This window comes from Phoxinus phoxinus (assembly GCF_949152265.1).
Source record: "Phoxinus phoxinus genome assembly, chromosome: 7".
NCBI classification, from domain to species: domain Eukaryota; kingdom Metazoa; phylum Chordata; class Actinopteri; order Cypriniformes; family Leuciscidae; genus Phoxinus; species Phoxinus phoxinus.
The window spans coordinates 13,441,574-13,455,022 of NC_136882.1; the positions used below are offsets into that span (position 1 = coordinate 13,441,574).

General features: G+C 37.9%; 1 protein-coding gene across 3 annotated transcripts; it reads left to right on the forward strand.

Annotated features, from left to right (window-relative positions):
- The first annotated feature begins 3,144 nt into the window (after window positions 1-3,144).
- On the forward strand, window positions 3,145-13,254 carry u2af1 (U2 small nuclear RNA auxiliary factor 1). 3 transcript variants are annotated; one of them, XM_079618143.1, is made up of 9 exons: window positions 3,226-3,411; window positions 3,930-4,017; window positions 4,136-4,199; window positions 4,319-4,368; window positions 5,592-5,690; window positions 7,269-7,402; window positions 7,597-7,689; window positions 10,416-10,475; window positions 12,463-13,006. In XM_079618143.1, the coding sequence occupies exons 1-9, from the start codon at window positions 3,368-3,370 to the stop codon at window positions 12,650-12,652; spliced, it is 822 nt and encodes a 273-aa protein (XP_079474269.1). In that variant the 5' UTR covers window positions 3,226-3,367; the 3' UTR covers window positions 12,653-13,006. The 3 variants fall into 3 exon arrangements, with proteins under 3 accessions (XP_079474271.1, XP_079474269.1, XP_079474270.1); XM_079618144.1 differs by having other exon boundaries at window positions 3,256-3,411; window positions 4,322-4,368; window positions 12,463-12,818; XM_079618145.1 differs by lacking the exon at window positions 10,416-10,475 and having other exon boundaries at window positions 3,145-3,411; window positions 12,463-13,254.
- The last annotated feature ends 195 nt before the right edge of the window (window positions 13,255-13,449 follow it).

Genomic DNA, 13,449 nt, shown 5'->3' on the forward strand with positions numbered 1-13,449 from the left:
TAAAACTAAAATTGTATAATCAATTCTATATTTTACTGGAAGCCAATGGAGAATAAATCAAATCGGAGTATGCCCTTCTGTTGGTTCCTGTTAATAGCCTGGCCCTGGCTGCTGCGTTTTGCACCAATTGGAGATGGCTCAGAGAAAATTTGTTGAAACAAGTAAAAAGAGAATTACAATAATCTAACCATGAAGAAATAAAATGATCATATCCAGCTTTGGGCAGTATTGTTCTCAGTTTAGAGATATTTCTCAAATGATAAAAAACTGTTTCTGAACAACTGTCTAGAATGACCATCCAGAGACATCGATTGGTCGAACAAAACACCAAGGTTTCTTATAGGCTCAACTGGACGGATGAGTCCAAGGAACAGAGGTGGTGTTTAATTTGGGGTAGTTTTTGTTCTGGAGCAATGATCAAAGTTTCAGTCTTTTTTTGTATTCATTTGGATGGTTTCACTTTAATTAATAAACCCTTAATATCCTCTCGAGTACAGGTGAAAAAGTATCCCAAGAGTATGAGACAGCTAAACCACAGGATATGATCTCACAAGATGGGTTTATAGCTCTAATATCTTGAACCTTGTTTACAAAAGCAGTGTTACAATCTGTCTTTGAGTGTACGCACTTGGGGAGCAAGGGGAGAGACAATCTTAGATATTGTATCAAACAGTACTTTAGGATTTTTCTTGTTCAGAGTTACAAGATTAGCAAAATAGTCCGACCTGTCTTGTTTTATAACATTAAGCAAAAATAATCATTTGAAACTTGGTAAACTGGCAGCTCCATTAGTAGGCTAATGAAAATATGTATCTTGAGCCCTGACAACTATAGCATATAAAACCTAATTAAACAATTTAATAACAAATAAAAAAGGAATTAATACCTGTAAAACGCTGGACCAGCGCGGTTTGGAAAATGGATGGATTGGATGATTGATTGCGCTGTGGCGCCATCTCCTGGCGAGACGCGGGAATCCATTCAGCGTGCGACTCTCACAGTGCACTATGGGTCACTATGGGGCACTCTTTTTTTGATAATTATTATTATTCATTTTTTTTCAGTGCACTCTAAATGAAAAAGTGCTGTAGGGCTACTGCTGAAGAAGGTCAGAATTATTCACTTAAAGTCGACATGAAATCAAAATTGACCCTATTTACTTTGTTAGTGGATATTATAGTCTTGTGGTGAACAATTAATCCGTGCAAGTTAATACACCGAAAAAAAATAGTTTGCCGTATTTATCTTTGATCAAAGTTTGAAAAGTTACTTCCGGTCTGGAATGGTTATTTTTCTGATGACATATTGACGGCTTGGGTTGGTTCAGGGCCATATAGAGAGTCTTGGATTATTTGTGATGCGTTTTAACAAGACAGCGGTCGGATATTTTCCTTTTTACAAATTTCTGACACAAAAGTCGAAGTGACTTCTGACATCACAAAATTGTCATTTTGTGACAACTTTGTGCAGCAACACAAAGCTGTCATTCAGCCAGTGCAAACAAACAGCAGCCAACCCATTCTGCATGCAATTCATGGAATTAATGAGATCTTTCACTGGAGGCAATTCATCCATTTCAATTCCATGGAGTAGCCTACTCAATGCAGTTGTAAAATTAAGTTTATAATGATAGCCTACAGGAATAATATTTAAACACCCTTTTACACAGAAAATATTCCATACAGACACACACACACACACACACACACACACACACACACACACACACACACACACACACACACACACACACACACACACACACACACACACACACACACACACACACACACACACACACGCACCCAGAGCACATGAACATAACCGGCTTGGAAAACGATTTTTGAAGAACAGACAAGTGTGCTTTGTCAAACACCCAGATCTTGCTGCTCGAAACGGGCAATCATTTTCTTCTCCTTTTTTAAAACAATCGTGCAATCATGTCAAATTTGCACATTTATGAAGCCATTTTTAAGGAGGCAATGACCAATGGACTTCATGGAATGTATTAAGTTGATTCATTAAAAGAAAACAAGATTACAGGTTCAGGTTAATTGATAAAAACTAATTTCTTGACATCTAATGTGTAGAGCAGAATTTGAGGGGAAGATATTTAGGAATGATATTTTGACATATTATAATGATCAAGACTTCAACTGAATAGAAATGTTGATGCTGGGGCATATAGGCTAGCCCGTGACCTCACTCACATCCTATTGAGCATTAAGTCCCCCTCCTCCCTAAATGAAATAAGTTTAAAGCCCATATCATACCTTTCCAGTTGCACAAGGGTGCCTATCAATGTTTACAGATTCAACTCAAACAGTGTTTAGCCATGCAGGGCACTCATGATTAATAGCAGTAAAACACACACACACACACACACACACACACACACACACACACACACACACACACACACACACACACACACTGAGCGAGCAGCTGCTACTCCCTTGGATGCTCAAGGGAACCACAGACTGGGCTTTGTATAGACATCAAGGGCACTGCAATAGAAAAGGACAATGCCTATTTGACACGTACTTCGGTACAGACACCTTAACTTCCATTAAAGACAGGAAATGGACCTGATTGGGACCATGGGTGGGAAAACGACATTGAGGTGCTGGTGTTCCTTACTGGCTGGCCCATGCAGCATCATACCGGGTAGTGTCACTCGCCTTTGACATCCCAAAGTCTACTGTGCACGACATTGTGGACAGAATGAGCAAGGCAGTCATATTCATTTATTATGTTGAGCACATCTGAATCCGAAATCGCCCCCTATACCCTAAAATATGGCGCTATTTGAGGGTACACTACAGCCATTTTTACTTGTGTCCGAAACCATAGTGGTCGTCATTGAGTGCACTCATTCAATCCCACATTGCACCGCAATAATGGGTATGTCCGAATTCTCTCACTCGTTTTCATTGACTCCTTTAAGTAAACAGTATTAGTGGACTAACGTACAGTGAATGAGGGTTTAGAGGGCTATTTATTATGTCTATGGTTGAGCATACGGTACATTGTGGGATTGAATGTGAGTGCACTCAATAACGTCCTCTATGTTTTGGACACCACTACAAATGGCTGTCCCCTCAAATAGTGCCCTATTTAAGGGTATAGGGGGCGATGTCGGACACAGACTGAAATCACTTCACACTCCAGCACAGGAGGTGGCGGTACGCACCTAAAAAGCTGGTATGCGACCCGCCAATAAATCCACAGAAGAAGAAGATGCAATGGCCCTGCAGTTCGTGCTTCTCTACGCTAGGTGGCAGTACTCTGACTCTTTGTGTTCCGCTTCTCTGTTCTTGATGATCCAGTAGAAGAAAAAGCGCCCACCGCCTTTCTTTTTTTCAAAATGGCCGAATACTTGGCGTCGATTTTCGGTACAGAAAAAGACAAGTAAGTATATATTCTTCTTAAAATATTGTGTATTTGAGTATGCTTAGTAATCGTATGCGTTGTTACAAACCGGTGATTACGGGTAGAATATAAGGATATTTGCCTTTCCTATATCATGCCTCGTGTGGTTATCAACTGACCTGTTTGTCAACCTCGCCTCTAGTAAAACAATAATAATAAAAATAATAAATATTTGTTTTACATCACAGAGCTTTAATGTGCTGAATAATCATTATATATCTAAATGCTTATTTTGGGTTTGTATTGTTTGCTTCATCTCGGCGTAGCTGTGCTGTGCGTGTCTCTTTCATTGTGTTGCTTGTGTGGCTCGATCTTATTCATAGCAAAATCAAAACCTCTATTGCTTTATAGTTTTTATAAGCTGATTTTGGTTTCTCATTGCTTTGTATTTTAATATCTTGGGAAGAAATAGTCATGTGAACAGAAATCCAAATTAGCCATCATGTGTGTGAACAAGTCCAAGTGTATGTATTTTGAACTTCTCTTGTTTTCAACAGGGTTAACTGCTCTTTCTACTTTAAAATTGGAGCATGTCGTCATGGAGACCGATGCTCTAGGCTCCATAACAAACCCACATTCAGCCAGGTATGTGCCAGTTTTTTAATTTATTATTTTTAATAACAGAGACCCTTTTATGTAGTTCTGCAATGCACGATTCTTTTGGTAGATTTGCATTGTAATTCTCATTTGTGTTGTGTTTCAGACCATTGCTCTGCTGAACATTTACCGGAACCCACAAAACACAGCTCAGTCTGCTGATGGCATAAGTAAGTCTTGAATAGTTTACATCTTGCATGAAATTCTGGAGTGGCACAGAAATGAACAGCCTCCAAGAGTTACTGAAGCCATTACTGTTTCTGGTCGGTGTCTACTCTTTTTTCATCAGATGCTGTTAGCGATGTGGAGATGCAGGAACACTATGATGAGTTCTTTGAGGTAGGTGGTCTTTCTTTGAAAGTCATGTTGAAATAGACTGGTGTGTGACGTCAGAACCCTGAAGACGTAGTCCGCTGCTGGTTCCTTTGGGGTTTTATAATGTGGTTTTTCAATTTATGAGTAAAATAAAGCCTGTGGTAAACAGAATGTGATGTTTTGCTCTACAACGGACACTGCACACAACTCACACCCCAAACGTTCTTATCTAGTTACTTATCAAAATTGTATGTTTCCAAAAATTAACATCACGGCTTCAAAATTTGCATTTGCCACAGGGTTTATTTAACACATAAAGCAAAAAACCCCATTGAAGGAACCAGCGCCAAATTAGACTTTCTGACCTCATACTTGCACCATTCAAATATGGTTGAATCGTGAAATTTGTGACCATATACAAAACTTCAAATTTTCTATTATAAATGCGCGATGCTATTGGGAAACGGAGCCCTGGTCTGTTATTGTCGTGTATTGGTAGCGTAATGTAGGCAGCCACGCCATAATTTTTTTAAGTCTTTGTTTACACTGAAACGCTACCCCCGGAATGGGGAATTTTTCACAGTAAAACGGGGTCTGCAGCATTTTCGAAAGTCACGCCATAACGGTGTAGTGGAGACGACAGGCGTAACCGAAGCGAAAGTTATGCGTTTTAAAAACAAAAACGCACTAGTGTAAACTTAGTGAATCGGTCTCAGTAAAATGATTTTTACATCTGGGCAGAGTCTCCAAAAAATAACTGGGTGTGACATAAAGCTGGGGACATACTTAACGACTGTAAGGCCGATTATAATTGGATACTTGCGACATAGACAGTAAATACTTTTACATTGTTACAAAATGATTTTAAGTAAATGCTGTTCTTTTGAACTTTCTGTTCATTAAAGAATCCTGTAAAAAACGTGTCATGGTTTCCACAAAAAATATTACTCAGCACAACTGTTTTTAACATTGATGATGATAAATGTTTCTTGAGCAGCAAATCCTCATTAGATTTCTGAAGGATCATGTGACACTGAAGACTGGAGCAATGATGCTGAATATTCAGATTTGCATCAAAAGAAATAATTTTAAAATGGAAAACAGTTATTTTAAATTATAATCTTACCAACTTCAAACGTTTGTACAGCGTCTTATCACAAACAGTCTTTTTGAATAATCGACACATTAGTTGCGTCGGTTGTGTTTGTAGGCTATAAATCATTCTTTGTCAATTTTATTGTGTACAGGAGGTCTTCACTGAAATGGAGGAGAAATATGGAGAGGTTGAGGAGATGAATGTGTGTGATAATTTAGGAGATCACCTGGTGGGAAATGTCTATGTGAAGGTGAGAGAATTTACAGTACTGTCATGTCTATGTAATATAAATGTAATGTCAACCACTAAAATACACATGCACTCATTTCAGATAATTTAAAATGATAAAAACATCTAGTTCTAAAACAAAAGGATGGTAAAACGCCAGCATACTTAATCCTGTGACTGCACATTGTTTATTATCTCTTTCCCCGCCATTGACGGAAATTTCCTGGCTTTCCGTGTTTTCACTGTTATACGGTATGGGGCGCTAAGACACATCTTCTAAAAGATTGTCTACATAAACTGAATCTCCTGATCAGAACACATGTGAAGAAGATGCAGAAACAAGCAATCTCATATGCAAATGTAAAATATTACGCGTTCACCAACATTAAACGGCGTGTAAATCAAAAACTGCCTAATGTTACTGAATGAAATGTCGACCCAGGGACAACCTATAGGACTGAGCAAGCATTAGGGGTGTTGATGGACTCAATCTACTCGATCTGTGTTTTGGTCATCGTTCTGAATGTAGTCTTTAACAAAACCGTGATTTTTCTCTGCTTTTTTTTCAATGTTACTTTTAAAAGACCCGCTGGTGGGGAAAGCGTTAATGGTGCTTATGTTACTGTTATTGACTACTTAACTGCTAACTCGAAATACAAATGTTATGATTTCATGTATTTTGTTATAGCCAGTGTTACTTGCTACCTGGTACTTTGTTTTTGTGCAACTGTAAAAATATTGCCCAGCTGACATTTATTATTACTATTATTATTAGGAGCTTTCACACTAGGTAGCTCTAGGAACTAGCCACCGAGATCGAATTGTTCCCCTAGTAACGGCAGAGCCTAAGCACACAGCGCTCCCTTTCTCCGTCTTCATTCGTTTACGATCTGTTTAACAATCCTGTCTGATACATTATTAGACAGAACTGTTATACAAAGAAAGTAGACCGTAAATGAAAAAGTATTGCCGTGTGGTTGATGCCCAATATCGCTATCTAAGCAGAAATAAATAATCATGTTTCACTTGATCCCCTCAAAGTTGCGTTGGATTTTCTCCTTAGTGTAAAGGTTGATGGGATGTCCATCTATCACTGTTTTCCATGTTCATACAGTTAGTTCGTGGAGTAAATATGTAGCCTATAATCTTTGTACACAGCTTTTTTTTCAAATGGCTGGTGTTTTGCGTGCATTCGACCAATCAGCGTACACTTGCGTCACTAGTACTTCCTATTGTGCTGGGTTAGACCCTACTCTGAAGTAGGAGCTAATTTTGTTTCTAGTTCCTGCGGTGCGAACATGCCAAAAAAAAAGTGTGATCATATAATGTATCACTAGCCCAAGGATGCCATAATTGCGTTAAATATTTTAAACGTGTTAAAATGAAAATAAATATCACAAATTGAATACATTGATTTTGACAGCCCTAATTATTATTATGATTTATTATTATTATTAAAATGAACTGAATTTTTTTGTATCATGTTGGTGTTGCAACCATTGTATAAACAGTCATTTCTTTGAGGCTGTTACAATGTTTTATCATGGTTAAACGCATCATTGCCAAGATTCAGCAACCAAAAACCTTTTTGTGTGTGTAGTTCCGCCGTGAGGAAGATGCAGAGAAAGCAGTGATTAACTTGAATAACCGCTGGTTTAATGGACAGCCCATCCATGCTGAGCTCTCGCCTGTCACCGATTTCAGAGAGGCCTGTTGTCGACAGTATGAAATGGGGTAAGTGACTAAACCAGCAGAGAGTGCTGCACACATTCCATAATACAGGAACGCGAAGCAAGAAAATGGTATTGAAGAGTCCATTGTAACGCATTTCATCACAATGCCCAGTATGTTAACATAAAAATATCTCACATTCTTCACCTTTAAACTGCTTCACTGTGACTGACTGCAGTACTTGTATCTTCCCGCAGAGAGTGCACTCGAGGTGGCTTCTGCAATTTCATGCACCTGAAGCCAATCTCAAGGGAACTCAGAAGAGAACTGTATGGCCGCAGAAGGAAGAGGTATGTCTGTTTTTTAAAGTCAAACGCATAAAGATTGTTACAGAACACTTGAGTAGATCTACTTGTAATCTTCACATTGGTGTCATTAGGCCTCGCTTCATTATGGTCTTAAGGTCTTGCTTCATTATGGTCTGCCAGAAGATAAAAGGTCCTGATATAAAAGCATATTAAAGCGTACTGACTTAGTTCAAATGTTTAACCTTGTAAAAACTGCAGGTTTTTTTCTTTCTGTGAAACGAGTGACAAATAGCTAATTTTAAATATAGTATTGTTCACATGTTTGGGGTTCATTTTAAAATCTTTTTGAAAAATCTCTTATGCTCACAAAGGCTGCATATATTTGATCAAAATACCAGGAAAAACAGTACAATTGTGAAATATTATCACAATTTAAAATAATATTTCTATTTTAATATATTTTCAAATGCAATTTATTCCTGTGATGGGAAAGTTGAATTTTCAGCATCATTACTCCAGTTTTCAGTCACATGATAATTCAAAGATTATCTTTCAAAGATAATTCTAATATGCTGATGAAGAAACAATTATTATTATAAGTTGAAAACAGATGTGATACTTTATTTTTGTGGAAACTGAGATACATTTTCTCAGGATTCTTTGATGAATGGAAAGTTCAAGGAACAGCATTTATTCAAAATAGAAATCTTAAGTAATAACCCCAATTCCAGAAAAGTGTAAAATGTAATAACATCAAGAATTTGATTTTGTTAATTCTCTTTAACCTTAATTCAGCTGACAAATGTACAAAGAAAAAAGCCAAATTAAATGTATTTTGTAAATGTAAACAATTTTTTATTTTGATGGCTGCAACACACCAAACAAGTTAGGACAGACAAAATAAATAAATAGAATAACAAAGTGAAACTGGTAAAAAAAAATAACTTGGTTATCTTGGTAATTGTTGAGGGTAATATGATTGAGTGTGAAAAGAGCATCTCGGTTTTTGCATCATGGCTCATCACTTTGTGCCAAATTACATGAGAGAATTTCCAAACAATTAAAAAAATCACATTTCTCAATGCAAGATGTCAAAGTATTTAGCATACTTTCACCATCTAGCATACGTAATATTGTTAAAAGATTCAGGGAATTCGGAGAAATCTCAGTTTGTGTAGGGCAAGGCAGGAAACCTCCGATGAATGTGCGTGACCTTTGAACCCTCGGACGACATTGCATGAGAAACCATCTGAAGTATAGCCAGAGTGAAATATAGCCACACGTGCTCAGGAGAACTTTGTAAAGCCGTTGTCACTTAACACAGTCTGCCGCTGCATCAGGGAATGCAACTTGAATCTGTAAACCAAAGAGAAAGCTATACATCAGTTCTATGCAGAGATGGTGCTGAGCTCATCTCAGATGAACCAAAACATAGTTGAAATGTGTATGAGGTCAAATGAGTCCACGTTTCAGCTTATTTTTGGGAAAAACGGACATCGAGTTTTCGGTGCCAAAGATGAAAGGAACCATCCATGACGGGTGTTAAAGCGAACGTCTTTGGTATGGGTCAGTGCAAACGGCATGTGTGATATCTTTCCTGGGAAGCAAGACAATGCCTCATTCAGCATGTGCTACAACAGAGTAGATAAGGTTTTGTAGACGATACACCATAGGTTTTGTAGACGATACACCATGAGGTGGATTGTAATTGACTGGTCTTCCTGCAGTCCAGATCTGTCTCCTACTGAAAATGTATGGCCTATCATGGCGAGATTAAGCAAATAAAAACACTTGTCTTCATTTTAGTTTGAATAGTTCTTAAATTAAGGAGAGACGAGGTGTATTCACCCTGCTGAGGGGGATGTGATCAAAGCCTGGAGTGGAGCGAAAGCGCGTTCTGTTATCACTCCGCTCACGGGAAAAACTGCTCCGTGTTCACTCCTTTTTTAAAGTTATTCAGATATGTTTCTTTTTTTACATCATGAATGTCTAAACATAACATTTATAATACTATACGGTTTGGAAAGTATTCTACACGTTCAATAAATATAACTACACAAAAATGTCCAAATGTAGGCGGATTAGCTACATAAATGTTTGAATTGTTTTGAATGCGTCCTAAATACATGAATTGTTTTGTTTAAGTAGACATTTTAAAGCTTTCTTTAGATATATTTTTCATGCATGTGAAGTAGCCTATACGCTGAGTTTCGGTTCATTTATGAGACTAGCTCCAGTTCACGAGCAATGCAATCGTGCCGGCGCCTCCTGATTATATTGTCTGCTATATTTGCTTCTCATTTATGCCAATTTATAGGCAATTGATTGATGAAACATCGATTAAAAGTAAGATATAATTTATACAAAACGAAATTCACTAAGTTTTGTATAAAGCCTTTAATGAAGTGGTCAAAATTAGGGCTGAACGATATTCTGTTTTAACATCAACATCGCGATGTGCGAGTGAGCGATAGTCACATGGCCGAAACATGCGATGTGAAGGGTAGTAGCACAGTTAGCACCAGCGGGAGATATTACATGCGCTTCATGAGGCACGCGCGCCGCGGTCTCTTGCTCTCTCACAGTGTCTGTCTGGAGGGCGCGCTCGCTCTAGATTACGGAGATTTTAACTAATTCGCGGGCATCAGCCGCTATCAATATGCGAGAGACTCCCGGAACTTCCGGGAGACTTGGGATGTCTGTATTTCTATACTGAAATAATATCGGCATTATATTTATTGATTTTTCATGTTTTGGTGCCCCCTCAGCTCTTGGTGCCCTAAGCCAGCGCGTGATGCACGTGGTGGGAGCGACGGCGCAGACAGGCGGTATGGTGTAAAGCTGCTGTTTAAAGGCGTTCTGCTTTTCTGTTTACAGAAATGTTCTAATTTTGGAATAAAATATTACGTGATCTTTTTGTCACTTGTAATGAAGCTTGCTTATAAGTGAAATTATTAATATCATGGAATGGTAATTATTGACTTTAGTCTGGAGTTATGGCTCTCAATATCGCAATATATATCGTTGGGGGAAAAATATTGCAATGTATTTTTTTTTCCAATATCGTGCAGCCCTAGTCTAACCCACTCCATGTCTCCCGATATATTGCGCATCTTATGGTCCTATCTTACTCATTGCTGTTCACTTTTCATATAATCAACATAGGTGAAATTTAAAAATAACATTATATATTTTTAAACATGCTTATGAAACTAAATGCGTTTTCTTTAATGGCTACAACACGTACAGCAGGCCTACAGTACAGAGAAAAAGTAATGTCGGAGCAGAATTTGAGTGAATACGTTTACTGGTGAGCATGAGGGGAGGGGTGTGATTTTCAAATAATAGTCGAATAATTGAAATAATTGAATTCCCAGCGATCATCAAATATAATTTTTGCTTAATGCCCATCCCTACTTTTTCTGGTGCTATTAGTTTCGCTGTTCTGCAGGGCTCTAGAGTGCGACCAAAATTTGTAAGGGTGCGACTCAAATTTTTCCAAGGTCGCACCGCTGCACCTAACATCCTAACTCACACTCATGGGAACTCGCACTCATCTCTCACGCGGTGCCACAGCTCGCACAATACGACAGCCCTGCTTAATGAGTGACGACGGAGGACAGAATTCAAACATTCAAACGTAGCCTGGTTACACTTTAGGTCTGTGATATTATTAGTCTGATTTTATTTTAGATTTCGGCTTCCGAAGATTATAAAAAATAATATTGAGGTAAAACCATTAAAAACTATAGCCGCATTCTGTCTAGCGCAACATTCTTCCCTTCGCAGCAGTACGCTGTCATTTCTCCCTAAATCTCAAACTTAACGACAGAATCAGCACGATCGGTGATTGTTGTAAAATACAATCTAGCTGCTGTTGCTAAATTGCGGGACGCGTTTAACAATAAAAAGAGCTATTAAAAGCACAAAAATCTGCGCAAGAGATGCTGTTCGCAAGGCATCCTAATTACAAGAAGAAAAACTGCTCTTAAACTGTGTGTGTGACAGGCTGTGGTTTGAGGAAAAATGTGTCAATTTTTTTTTTTTTTTTTTGCTTTAACCCCTGTATCCCTAAAAGAGCTTTACACTGCACACTGTCTCAGAAGAGCAGGAAACATTTTAAAGGATCCTTTCCATCCGAGACATCATTAGTTTGAATTGCTGCCCTCTGGTAAACGATTTAGGTCCATCAAATCGCGGACCAATAGACGCAAGAACAGTTTTTACCCCAGCGCCATACGGGAGATGAACACTGTCAGCACACACACATACACCTATTCATAATCTGAGAAATGCACCAATCTGATGGGGCATGTTATATCTCAACCTATAGAAGGTGAACAACACCCTCTGTATATTTGAGTGTATATACATTTCACTATTCTTTAATTCGGGTTACATTGTTGCACTTACCTTTTTTTTCCTTATGTGCAATATCATACAGTACTTATTTTTATGTGAACTATTTGACTGTCGCTTTGATTGTGGCATATTGTTTATTGATGTATTGTACTGTATATTATTCTACTTAAATTGTATTATTTAAATTAAATGTTAGTCCGCACAAGCTATATGTGATGGTACCGTAAGGATTGCATCAATTTCGCTATACCTTTGTATAGTGACAAAGAATCTTGAATCCTCAATGTCCCAACTTTTCTCGAATTGGGGTTATATTATACATTTCTTTACTGTCACTTTTATTAATTTAATGGTTACTTGCTGAATTAAGTATTAATAAAATTAATATATATGGTAGTGTATAAATGAACAGGTTTTGGTCTCTTTAGTTAATTTTTTTTCTCTCCTTCACAGGCATCGCTCCCGCTCACGTTCCCGTGAACGCCGTTCTCGTTCTAGGGAACGCAATAGAGGTGGAGGTGGAGGTGGAGGCGGAGGTGGAGGTGGAGGAGAAAGAGGAGGAGGTGGTGGTGGAGGCGGAGGCGGAGGAAGAGACAGAGAGAGACGGCGGTCAAGAGATCGAGAACGCTCTGGACGATTTTAAAATTTCCTTCTTTCTTAAAACCATCATTCAGTCCCCAAACCCTGCCCTGTTCTCTCCTGATGAAATGTGATAAATGTTGAATTTATTTCCCTCCCTGATTTCTTTGTCCTCCCATCTTTTTATTCAAGATTTGTTTGCTTTTCAATAAAAATACCTTAGTCATTTTACTTCTTTTCAGTAGATATATTCTATTATATGTGATTATATAGCCTACTGTTATTTTACTGTGTTTCCACTTGTACTTTTGAAAGCAGTAGCAATTTCTCAAATTTGCTGTGATCTCAAGAAGAGATTAATGCATGTTGCAAAAGCTATTTTAATGGCAGGAAAGTGTGATATCCAGATAACGGATAGTATCAGGTCATACAACAAATGGCCTTCATATTCATAACAAAACCGCATTTGGATGAACTAACACATCAATGATATGGTAACTGTGTCCTACTATTTAAGAGGTAAATGTTTAAAGTTAATTTAAGGAATGTTTCTTTGAAGGTAGTACCTTCAATTATAATAATCAGGTAATACCTGATACTTTTTTCTTCTATTTGGGCAAAATGGTTTAAACCCCAAATAATATATTTTAAAAGCAATCATCTGTGAAAAAAAGAAAAAAACAGGCTTTATGATGCTATCTTCTCTGTGTATTATAGAGGATTGTAATAGATGAGAAGCTCTTGCCTGGGACGGAAAGCCTTGGCCAATAACATGCTCAGGAAAAGGGGGTTGCCCATTTTGAACTCGGGGACAAAATTTATAAAATGAGCGAGAACATCATGAATCCATTTTCTAAGTGT